This window comes from Anguilla rostrata, chromosome 3, assembly GCF_018555375.3.
Source record: "Anguilla rostrata isolate EN2019 chromosome 3, ASM1855537v3, whole genome shotgun sequence".
Lineage (NCBI taxonomy): Eukaryota > Metazoa > Chordata > Actinopteri > Anguilliformes > Anguillidae > Anguilla > Anguilla rostrata.
This window is the reverse complement of record NC_057935.1, coordinates 71,834,429-71,846,774: the sequence shown is the minus strand read 5'-3', so window position 1 is coordinate 71,846,774 and position 12,346 is coordinate 71,834,429. Positions and strand designations below refer to the sequence as shown.

The 12,346-nt window shown below is 49.7% G+C and overlaps 1 protein-coding gene across 2 annotated transcripts; it reads left to right on the top strand.

Annotated features, from left to right (window-relative positions):
- Positions 1-449: 449 nt before the first annotated feature.
- Positions 450-8,291, top strand: sec22a (SEC22 homolog A, vesicle trafficking protein). 2 transcript variants are annotated; one of them, XM_064329667.1, is made up of 6 exons: positions 450-726; positions 1,435-1,614; positions 3,983-4,101; positions 4,563-4,628; positions 5,632-5,811; positions 6,055-8,291. In XM_064329667.1, exons 1-6 carry the CDS (start codon positions 465-467, stop codon positions 6,073-6,075), a joined length of 828 nt encoding a protein of 275 aa, XP_064185737.1. In that variant the 5' UTR covers positions 450-464; the 3' UTR covers positions 6,076-8,291. The 2 variants fall into 2 exon arrangements, with proteins under 2 accessions (XP_064185737.1, XP_064185736.1); XM_064329666.1 differs by having other exon boundaries at positions 5,632-8,291.
- The last annotated feature ends 4,055 nt before the right edge of the window (positions 8,292-12,346 follow it).

Below are 12,346 nucleotides of genomic sequence, written 5' to 3'. Positions count from 1 at the left end.
GACGCAAGCGGTTTGTTTTTTTTTTTGACAAACTCTGACGGTCGTCGCCAAATCGCCTGTTTTTCTCGGAAAAGGGAAACTTTTTTCTTTTCTTTCTTACTGCTGGGAACAGAGACTACATGAATCTCTCTGTGGCTCGGCAAGAGAAGATTCATGTTTATCCCCAGGAGTCAGGCGCTCATATCTGAGCCTGTGAGAGGACTCGTCTAAAGGAAATGTCAGGGGAATGTCAAGTTAGTTGTGAAATTGTGTAGAACTTCTCTACCATTGTTATTGCCACGTTTTGTTGAATTACATGGGACGAAGCTTTGTAAAATATGATAAATTGGCTGAATTTATTATCACTGAGTTGTAGTATCAATGATGTATAACGATAAGATTTTCTGTAGCAACTCAAATTAATTGCAGAACATTTTGAAATGTGCTTAAATATTTACATTTAATTACTTCCATAATAAAGACTGATGCCTTTTTCTATCAGGAAACCAGAATCGGAGTGTTTGTTTTTTATCCGCTGTAACTGCGGACAGCGAGGTCCTCACACCGCCGGCGTGTTTCCCAGTTTCACCAGCTCGTTGGGCGTGGGGTACCTGATGATCTGCACGGACAGCTACCCCAGCGTCCTGGCCTTCTGCTTCCTGGACGAGCTGCAGAGGGAGTTCATCGTAACGTACGACACCAAGCGGACAGACGGCGCCGTGCGGCCCTACTCCTTCATCGAGTTCGGTGAGCCCCGCCCCTCGTCGGCACGCTAGAACGTTTTTCCTTTTCTTTCGCCCGAAGCAAGCGTTCAAATTCGAAGGTCCAGAGAGGACGCAGTTCCGTACTTTGAGAAGGGGGACACGCACATTGACCGTGCCCCATAACCTGTGAGACTGGCGCTCATGTCAAGGGTCCTCAATCTTGTCCAAAAAGGGCCGGGGTGGGTGCAGGCTTTTATTTCGAGTAGGAACACACCTGACTCTACTTATCAAGGTCCTTAGCAAGGACTCTAGGGGTTGATTAGCAGAATCAGGTGTGTAACTGCTTGGTTGGAATGAAAGCCTGCACCCACACCGGCCCCTTCTGGATAAGATTGAGGACCCCTGACTTAAGTGATACATATTTACTAATTCCCTGAACCTGAATGGAAGACATTCATTCTGTTGTGCGTTTCAGCCGACAGCAGTACTTGTTTGAATGGATGAGACGGCTTATTTTTCTTCCTGTCTTTGATGAGATATCAGGTCATTTAAAAAGGGCTCTATGTTGTGCTTTACAAATAAGTTCAGTAAAGCACAAAAAGTGATCGATGTGATACTTCCTGTTCCCTGCTTATTTAGTTATAAATAGTCAAGTGATAAATGCAGCTGGGTTGGATGCAGGCGCATATTTTTAAATGGTGCTGGGTTGGATACTAGTGTGTGTGAGGTCCTTCTCTTTGTCCGCTGACAGACACCTTCATCCAGAAGACCAAGCAGCGCTACAACAGCCCCCGCTCGCTCTCCACCAAGATCAACCTGACGGACATGCAGACTGAGATTAAGCTCCGCCCACCCTACCAGCTGACTGTTGAGGATGTGGGCATGGCCAATGGATACTCGCTCCACACGCCCTCCAAATACAAGGGCATAGGTAAGACTGTGATGCACACAGACCAGTATGCATGGGTGGTAGTCTACTGTGCCAATGACTCGTAGATAATGTCAGATGTCATCATGTTATGCTCAGTTACCAATCAGCTTTAAACTAACAGTTCTTTACAGTGCATTTACGTTCCCATAGGCTGAAAGAGCCACACTTATGAATTGTTTGTTTTTTTTTTGGTTGTTTCTTTTAAGGCCTTGATATTTGAGAAACAAACTGCTCTGAAATGTGAATGATATTATAGTGAAAATCAAACTGAACTGGGATCGTTTTGTTTTGAAAGGGGATTTTCTTTGCATGCTCATCCTTCAGGCTCCTCCTGTTTTATCTCTAAGTCCTCTTTATCGTGAGAAGAGCCGGCGTTCAATCTGCAGCTTCCCCATCGTTCAGGACCTCGGACGGCTCCGCCTCCTCACTGACGGCTCCGCCTCCTCACTGAAGGCTCCGCCTCCTCACTGACGGCTCCGCCTCCTCACTGACGGCTCCGCCTCCTTACTGACGGCTCCGCCTCCTTACTGACGGCTCCGCCTCCTCACTGATGGCTCCGCCTCACTGACGGCTCCGCCTCCTTACTGGCGCTCGCCTCCTCTGACGGCCCGTCCTTCACTGACGCTCCGCTCCTCACTGCGGCTCCGCCTCCTCACTACGGCCCCGCTCCACTGAGCTCCGCCTCCTTACTGACGGCTCCGCCTCCTCACTGGCGGCTCCGCCTCCTCACTGGCGGCTAGGCCTGGGGCCTCTGAGGCAGACTCAGAGCTCTATTTGAGTGCACTATACGCCCGCACTGCGTATGAGCGGCTGTGCTGAGTACGGACAGCCGTGCTGCATACGGCCTGTTTCACAGCTGTGAAAAAAAGCCTTTTGTGCACCTCCTGTGCCCCCCCCCCTTCCGCTCCCCCCACCTCCCCCCCAGACCCCTGAGCGCGCCGCAGTTCTGCGTCAGTACCCCCTCAGTACCCCCTCAGTTCGCACCTTCACACATGGCCGACCAGGGGAGGGGTGGGGGGGCGGGACCATTAGCATCTGGACGGCCGGAGCCTTTGTCCCCCCCGCACTCCCGAAAAACTCCCTCCTTTCACACTCCGTCAGTCTCCCGTGAAAGGGCCTTGGAGTGCGGCAGTGTGCCGGCGGGGGGGACGGGGGTGGGGGGGGCGGAACCTGCTCCACCGTGCGGGGAGAGGGAAATCGCAGCGCTTATTTTAACGGCGCTTCAAAGTCGTCTCGCCGTCGCAACGCTGATGCAACGTTCAGAAAACGTTTGGGGACAGCGGGGGTGTGTGGGGGGGGGGGGGGGGGGGGGGGGGCGGGGTGGTCTCGCCTGCCGTACGGGACTGCATTTAGACTGCGTGCCGTTGAGCAAAGCCATTCTCCGAGCGTTTAAAACCTCCGTAGGGGTTTAGTGCGCCCGTTCACACGCCTGCTTTGTGCTTTCAGAGGGGTGGGGGCATTTTCGGGGGCCCTCTTTGTGTTCCTGTAACGTCTGACAGGCGGGGAAGAGGTGGGTTTTGGGGGCCTAATGTTTATGAAAGAGCTGTGCTGTGCTGGGGGGGTTGTTGTCGAAGTCTGCCGGTGGGGGGGGGGGGCGTGTGGCAGCCTCCAACCAAAGTGTCCGACTGAATCGGTGACGTGCCCCCACAGCCTGGCATCGGGCTCTTACCCACGCTGGCGTCTTCTGTGCCCAGCAGTCCAGCAGGGCACACGTACCTGGCTGTTCAGTTACTCAGGGAGGGAGACTTCCACATCTAATCTAATCAGATGTGCCTGTATGGCACGTTTAAACAAACATCGGAGCTTTAATGCTGCACTTGTGCCCTGCGATGGACTGGCGAGCTGTCCAGAGTTTCATTCCCGCCTCTCGCCCAGTGCATGCTGGGATACTCCAGCTCCTCCCGGGTGGATGGATGGATGTTGCACTAGTATCTTCATCTCGATGCTGTAGCTCTATCATATCTCTTGTAATTATGCCTCACTTCTACTTTATGACTTGCCATAAATCTGCTGACTACTCACCGTGTAAACTAGACTGGATGTTCATGGCTATGGATAGCTGATAATATGAGAATTGTACCTTATCTGACCTGTGTTTTGTAGGGGGAGACATAGCTCAGGAGGTAAGTGCGGTTGTCTGGCAGTCGGAGGGTTGCCGGTTCGATCCCCCGCCCTGGGAGTGTCGAAGTGTCCCTGAGCAAGACACCTAACCCCTAACTGCTCTGGCGAATGAGAGGCATCAATTGTAAAGCGCTTTGGATAAAAGCGCTATATAAATGCAGTCCATTTAGCTGTTTCAGTGACCATCGCCTCCCAAATAAATGGAACGTAATGTAAAATGCGAAATGTGATCTTCCCGTCTTTGCAGCTCCCAACCAAATGCTGGAGCCGGTGACCCTGCCTGGGATCGTGTCCTGTGTGCTCAGCCTGCTGTGTACGGGACTAAACCTACTGCGCGGAGTCCATGCCATTGAGAGCATCATACAGGTGAGGCACCCGCACACCTGGGCAGCTTACACAGCGGGTGTGTGTGGTAAACCCATGCGTCGCTGTCGCTCAGCTGTTCCAAACGTTTGTGCTGCAGAAACGTGCGTTTAATGTGTGTGTTTATCAGAGAAGGCGCTGCTTGTCTGTGATGCTGTTTCTCGGTTGACGTGATCGCGGTCATGTGACCGGCGTGCGTTATTGCGATGTGGCGACAGGCGGGCGTGGCCTGATTGGGGGTTTGCCGCAGACGCGCGTCGTTCTGTCGAGGCGTGCGAGCGAAAGGCATTCAGCAGCGAGCTCGTTTTCTTGTGCCTTTTTTTTCGCTTGTTTTTTTATGACTGGGGGAAAAAAAAGAGGCGGTTTATTGACCCTCTCTCCCTTCCTGTTGGCATGTTTGTGGCTGACTCACGATGTGTTGTTTACCCCCCCCCTCTTCCCTGCCCCCCCCTCCCCCTCTGCAGAATGAAGATGAAGACTTTAATTACGTTATTGCCTTTTTCCTGGGAATGGCGGCTTGTCTGTATCAGGTCAGTGACGGCAGAGGGGGGGCCGGCCCGGGGGGGGGCGGGGGGGGGGTCTGATATTGACGGAACAATAACTCCATCTGCCGCTGCCTTGGGCCTTAATGCCTCTATTACAGAGCGCGGGTGAAGAGCATGGAAAGGGCTTTTATCGTTAACCTTTAATGTATCTACGCATTTCTAACCTTGGTAATAGGTGTACGCAATAACCTTTATTTATGCTATTACGGTATTTTTACGATGCTGTGTCTCAGTGGGCATGCCCGATCATATAAAGCTACAGATTTAACCTGCATTTAAGTAGCCATGCCTACTGCAGATTTCTTGTCAAAATTGAACATACATTTAATGTGTGTTAATGTACCACTATGCATAAAAAATGGGCAAACAGTGTTTTATTAATATTACGGTGACTTTGTATGTAGGGCCCATACTCTAGAAGAGGGGTCCTCAGTCTTATCTCAGAAAGGGCTGGTGTGGCTGTAGGCTTTCATTCCATCCAAGCAGTTACACACCTGATTCTGCTAATGAAACACTAGAGTTCTTTGCTAAGGACCTTGATTAGTGGAATCAGGTGTGTTACTGCATGGTCGAAACAAAGCCTGCACCCACACCGGCCCTCTCTGGATCAGAGAACCCCCTGCTCTGGAAAGACAGAAGCAGAGAGATTCTCTGCCCGGCCAGTAGGTGGCGCTGCAGGAGGAGTTGTGAAGCAGCGGCTCTCTGCACCATAGAGCGTACATAGGAACTGGAGAGGGTCGGTACCATAGAGCGTACATAGGAACTGGAGAGGGTCGGTACCATAGAGCGCACATAGGAACTGGAGAGGGTAGGAGTGGCCAGTCAGTGAAGCCTAGGACAAGAAAGACATGCACAGTACAAGCTGTACTTCTGGGGCTTCACTGCTTAGGTTGACGGATGGCGTGCTGACCTGTCTAGTTAAATATGCATGTCTATGGTCTGTTCCTCCCTCCCTCCCTCCCTCTCCCCCCCTCTCTCTCTTTCGCAGTGCTACCTGTTTGTGTACTGCACAGTGTGGCGCACGGGCAAGTCCTTCCTGTGCCTGGCGCTGATCTGCCTGTGCAACATGTACCTGTACGAGCTGCGCAACCTGTGGCAGATCCTGTTCCACGTAACGGTCGGCGCCTTCGCCACACTGCAGATCCACCTGCGCCGCCCGCAGGGCAAGGCCCCGGACTATACCGTCTGAGCGCGGGGGACTCAAACCCGCAACCCCCCCAACCCCAAACCCACTACCCCGCAGGGCAAGGCCCCGGACTATACCGTCTGAGCGCAGGGGACTCAAACCCGCAACCCCCCCAACCCCAAACCCACTACCCCGCAGGGCAAGGCCCCGGACTATACCGTCTGAGCGCGGGGGACTCAAACCCGCAACCCCCCGGCCCCAAACCCACTACCCCCGCAGGGCAAGGCCCCGGACTATACCGTCTGAGCGTGGGGGACTCAAACCCGCAACCCCCCGGCCCCAAACCCACTACCCCCGCAGGGCAAGGCCCCGGACTACACCGTCTGAGCACGTGCCGCCCTCTGGGGGGGCTGCTGGGGACTGAGATACAACCCCCCCCCCAACCCAAAACCTCAACCCTCCCACCACCCCCACAACACCATCCCAATCCCAGCGGCTCAGGAGACTGGAGACTGCTTTCGCCAAATTCCGTAATGCCCACTGTTACTGTCCGCGGCCTCCTGGCAGCGTGTGCTGGGGATCACAGGCGGCCGGCCGCAGCCAAAACCGAACCCTGACTGACTGAGGACCGGCTGACCTCGGGCACTCTGAGCTCCTGGAATCAAATTGTGAATGAACTGCAGACCTTCAGTTTGTGCTCGGCCCGGTGGCCTAGAGCTTGTGTATTTCAGCTAATCGTTTCCTGAAAACGGCATTGTATATAGTTAGCATTTTTTTTTTAATGTAGACACAGTAGTTGTTAATTGAGTTACATGCATTGACATCACGGGTTGTATGGAGTTTGTCTGGGGGTTTTTTTTCAGATAGCATTTTCACTGAATTGCAGTCAGAAGTGCAATGCGAATTGAGTGACATGCAAAAAAGTGCAATGTAGTGCTCTGCAGCAGGGATCTTTTGAGTTTTTTTCCTTATATACTTTGACCAGTGGAGAAAAAAAACAAAACAAATAATAATATATTGGCTTGACAGTAGCAGCTGGTTTACGGTCGTCTGTCAAAAGCCAGGTCCCTCCGAAAACAAAATAAAACGAAAAACAAAAAACTCTGTCAGACGTGGCATTTTAGAAAAATTGAGCTTGTGCCAGGAAGCGGCCGTCACGCGCATGTCAACGCTGGAAGGCGGCGCTCGCGCTCCAGCTCGCGCTCCCGGCTCTCCTCCCATCTGAGTGATGTCCCGATTTACCCGCGCGCCCACAGCAGGCCGCCTGTAACCGCCGACTTCGCGCGGCGTAGCCCCCCAGAGCCCAGGCGTATTCTGGGCCGAAGACTGCAGTTACGCTCCCGGCGAATCCGGTAAAACAAACCGCGGGATGAATACGGAATAATAATTTTACGGATAAAGGCGAAGGAAAAAGTAACGGAAGTAAATTCTTTTTTTAATTCCAACTTCTGATACCCGATGGATGAGGTTTCAGGGAAATGAGCTGCGAGGCAAAAGCGGAATAATAATTTTAACTAAAAAAAAAAACGAATGAGTGAATGACGTTTTAATTCCGGCGTATTGTTATTCCCGGAATACGGTTTTTAAATTGAATGGTTGCAGAAGTGCGTTTCCAATAAATTTTACATTGTAAGTTTATTTTTTATGATCCCAACCCTCCCTTCCGCCTCCCCGTTTGCTTTTGGTCCCGCTCCCATTTTGTTATTTAAAAATTCTGTCTGCTAGGTTTGCACGTGCGCTTTGCGGTGCATGCGGTTCATCGCGCACACCCTGTTTTTTTCCCTGTTAATCGTCAGTAACCTCTCAAGCTAATTAAATTCTTTATCAAACAACGACTTTCCATTTCGTTAATTGGAGAAATTAAAACGGGGTTGTTCCAACATTGCTCTCCGCATATCTGCGGTTCAGCGTGCCCGAGGCTCGGAAAGTAGGCTCGAGCAGCGTGACATCAGAAGTCCTTTGTGTGTGACGGGATTTGAATTTGTACCCAGCCAACGTGCGATATTCTCTCGCCGGCGTTCTGACATTTCAGCCGCACTGTTCGGCACAACCCCTACGGCTAGGAGCGCCGCGAGACTGCTATACAGTACGTCAACCCCGCAGCCTGGAGAATAGAGATGACTAGAAAAATATATACCTTACGCCGCGGTCCCTCCTCGACTAATATACCACATGGTGTGACATTTAATTTTGTTCTCCTGCAGGGGTCCCCAAGCCTTTTCACCGAAGGCCCCACTTAGAAAGATGAGCTCATCGTCTGTGGCTGGGGGGGGGAGTGGGGGGGCATCATTTCCCACACCCTCACAATGTGATTGAGCTTCGCACCAACCAACTGGCCTCATGTTGCCCTCACATGCAGCTAATTGCCTGCTGCAGATACTCTGCCTAAGAATGCCTTTGCCTCCTCAGCAGAACCCTGTGTACTGTCTGTCAGTGTTTATATCAGTGCCGATGGTGGTGCGCCAATTTACTGTGTGTTCAAAAACAATCTTCAGAAACATAATAAAGGTGTAGAGGTTTCATTTTTTCATCCTTTAATTTGAGACTATGAAGTCCATTCGACCCGTTTTCTTATAAAGGCACTGCCGTCTCCGCTCAGCTCCCCTGCACATCTCCTTTCAAATAACCTGCTTTATTGAGCTTGCAGTTCTGAACTGCCAGTCAGAAAACAATTCGGTGGGTTTCTTCTCCCCCCCCACCCCCCACCCCCCACCCCACCCCACGACTAATTCTAGGATTGCAAGAGAAGTTAAAAGGCCCACATTTGGGCCACAAACTGTTCTTTGGAGATCCCTGTTCTATTATGTGGCACAAACAACAACAACCCCCCACCCCCAACCCCCCCACATACCCTTGGCAACGCAATCGGCAACCGCGCTTCGCCCCATTCAGCTACGGCCTACAGTTGGTCCTGACGCGGTCTGGATTCGGGGGGGGGGGTGGAGGAGGTGAGGAGGTGAGGTTGGGGTCACATTTCATCCAGAGTGTGTTACGCATGCTGAACCCAGGGGTGTCACCTGATGCATTCTGGGAGTGGGCACACGGGAAAAGTCTCAGAGTTAAATCAACTCTTTAACAGGGTTGACGTCAGTCCAGCAGGGTGCGTATGTTTAGATTTAAAAGTACTCCATCACGGGGTTTTAACAGAACCTTCTGCTGCAGTGAGGGGCTTGCTTTGGGTGCTGGACTCGTGATCAATGGGATGCTTGCGTAAAATCTGATTTTACCTCTTTGAATGGTGAAAATAGCTTCTATTCACTGTTCAAATTGCATAAATTGGCGTAAACGTAAACGTAAAAGCCCTTAGGCAAATTGAATTCCCCACGCTACAATGAAGCAAAGTGCATTACAAGACCAGTAATAATGATACGGCCATACTTTCTGATAATGCATGTTTTTTCCCCCCCAAAATGTCTCACATTTACAGATACAATGCAGTCGTTCCGTTTCTGCGTTAGAGGACAGCGGCTCGATGAATGCGTGGTGTGATGTCATTATCAGTCCTTTTATGTCCCGTATCCATTTTCTGCTTTTGCAGTACGTCCGGCGGGGGCCACACTTTGCAAAGTAAAGGAAATCCAACAATGGGCAGTATTTCACGGCTCTCTCTCTCTCTGTGCTGACTGCACTGTGCCGTGTGCTGCGTATTGATATACTGTAGTACATGCTGAAATGTCACATGCAGCGCATTCAATGTTTAATATTTTCTGATGCATCCGTCGTGCGTTTGTCCTACCGCCTCCTTAGTGTCTGTGTTCCGTGGTACTGGCTGACTGTGACTACTGGTATGGCCCAGTTATAGTTAAGGCCATTACGTACCCGAATGTACAGTAGGCCTAACGTACCTAATGTACCTAACGGCCAGTGGATGTAAGATTTCAAATTATAGTCCTAAGAAAAATCATCCAATTAAAGTTTTGTGTCCACCCTGTAGCTATGTCAACCATTACCTTTTTTGTTTTAAAACAACAAATCCCAAAGACCCACCCCCCCCTCCCCCTCCTCCTGCTGGCACATTAAAGCCCCCGAGCCAGCTGACTGATTTTGCTATTTTTCTCAAACAGACATTCAGCAGAAGTGGATTACTGTGCTGACATCATTGCTCATGTTATTAGAAAGTAATTTTCTTCAGATAATCAGGGCCAGTGATTCAAAGGCCTAATGTTCCACCGTCGATCTTTTGTTCCTGATCTCTGCCTTCTAAAGGAGATGGATGACGCCGAGTGGAAAGCAGTAGGAAGTTTGTAAAATGATGCTCTATTTTGAGCGATATTTGAACGGAAATGCTGCGAGTGAGACACGTCATTTCTGCGCGCTCGCGCACGATTGAGGCCATTTTTTCCTCCAGGAAGTATAAATACACACAGGTGCACTTTACTTGAATACACAAACAAGAACCCCACAGAACCTAACTTAGAAAACTTTAAATGCAAACTCTAACCTTGCGGTGTCCACCACTGGTGATTGATTTGTCCCGACTCCAAATTAATTGCTTAATGTCACAGCGGATGCGGCTGAGGGTAGGAAATCTCTGCTTGTTCCAGGTTTCCGTCAGCTAGATGGAGACCTCGAGAACCAGGTATGGACACCTTAATCAATGTGGGATGGGCACTGTGCTCCCAGAAGAACATACAGCCTACTGTACGGTAAAAATGTGTGGACATTCAGTTGCGTTTGCGAATTTAACGCTCGCCCTTGTTCATCTGGAGCTACAGACCTGTCAGCGATTATCCGTTTGTGTGATAAATATATAGCCTATACGTTTTGAAACCGGTTTTATTTAAAATGACCAGTTTAGATTTTCCATTTACTTTCCCGGTTATGCCACCGCTGAACCTTAATGATTCGTGCTCATCGGAGCCTCGATCATATCTCAGAAGAGCTCTCCTGCGCTGCTGCCGTACCGCGTGACAGCACTTCAGCGCGCATCAAATTGCGCGTCTGATAGAAATCGATATTTGAGGGCAGTGCAAAATATGGGAAGTAAAAGAAAAAAAAAATTCAAAAGCCAGGAGCGCACGAGAGCTGAACAGTAGAGGGTCTCATCGACACTTCGTCAGGACTATTAGCACGTGTGGCCCTTGATTCGATTCAGCAACTTTAAATCTGGGTCAGATACTATCGCTTGCATTCATTGTGTGACCGCGGCGAAGCGCTGCCGCTGAAAATGGTGCGGATCAGACGTGTGGAACGTCAGTATGTGGGAGCAGCACAAAAGGCCCGCGCGCGCGGTTGAACTGGTGCTGTTACCGTCTGAGTGAGCAGAGGTTGATAATAAAATTAGGTACGTTATACTGTAAGAGTTCGTTTCTTTCGGCTCGGTAAGCTTGGGAAATCCGCTTGCCCACTTCTGTGGTCTATCATTTCCAGCTTCTTAGCATTTAATATTTGCTGAACCCATACACAACACAGCACGACGAGAACAGGCCTTTCAGCCAAACAATGCTCGCCATTTTCCTACCACTGAAGGGTACCTAGTGCTCACCGTTTACCCACAAACTGCTATCTCGCAGCGTATGCAATTCATGTAAGGCCATTAAAAATAGTGCTTGAGTTAACTTGCCTATATTTACATAATTTGCTTAACGTTTGTCCTTACCTGTGGCGGCCATTTTAGACAACCTCACTTTTCACTTGCGGTAAGTCTTTGAATGAAATCCGCTTTGACCCGGAGCTCTCCTCAGTGGAGCGGCACTTCTGTGCGAGCACGCCTCTCTCGCAGTACAATAGGGCCAGTCTACCGGAGCGTTAACCGAAGCTCCATTTGCACATCAAAACCTCACCGGAATACGAGGTACTTTTCGGTATTTCCTTCACGTTCGTCGGCATGGCCCCGTTTTGGTAAGTATGAAGTAGAAAAGGCTGCCCTCGCCCTAATTACTGCACGTGTGGGTATACGAGTTTCCTCGGTGCACATCCATTAGTAGTCGTAATAAGGAAGACTTCATCACACATTTTTATGGACAGCAGTGACCTTTTAGTCTGCGGAACAAAGCTCAATTGGGATGCCTTTAATTTCATAGGTGTGAATTTGATGTTCTTTTTTTTAAAAAAGTCATTTTTTCTCTCGATCGCTTGGATAAAAGCTGATATTGTTTCCAGCCAGCCAGTCATGATTTCACTAATAGATCATTACTGCCCCCTGCTGGAGATAACACGAAGTGCTCAAATTAAAACATTGAACAACCAGATTTCCGTTAATATGGAAAGACATCCTCGAATAGCTACAACGACATCTTCCCATAAATTATTTTTTTTCTGAATCCATTTCAACTGAAACTAAGGCCTCAATTTTGCTTCCATCTCCTTTAATAGATTCGGCATCAGCACCTTTATTACTATATATTGGTGCAAATAATATAACTTGCGTTTCCATATAACTGTCACCACATATTAATATTATATGAGATATGATTTCTGCGCTTCCCTTGTCGAGTCAAATTGCACGTAATGTACTCATTTTCAAGTAGCTGAAAGAGATTGGCCATGTAGCCTAAGCCAACCGTCTTGCACCAGATCTCACAGAGCAAAATTGGATGTAAAACAGTTTGTTATATCACAATAAAGAAATTTCCGG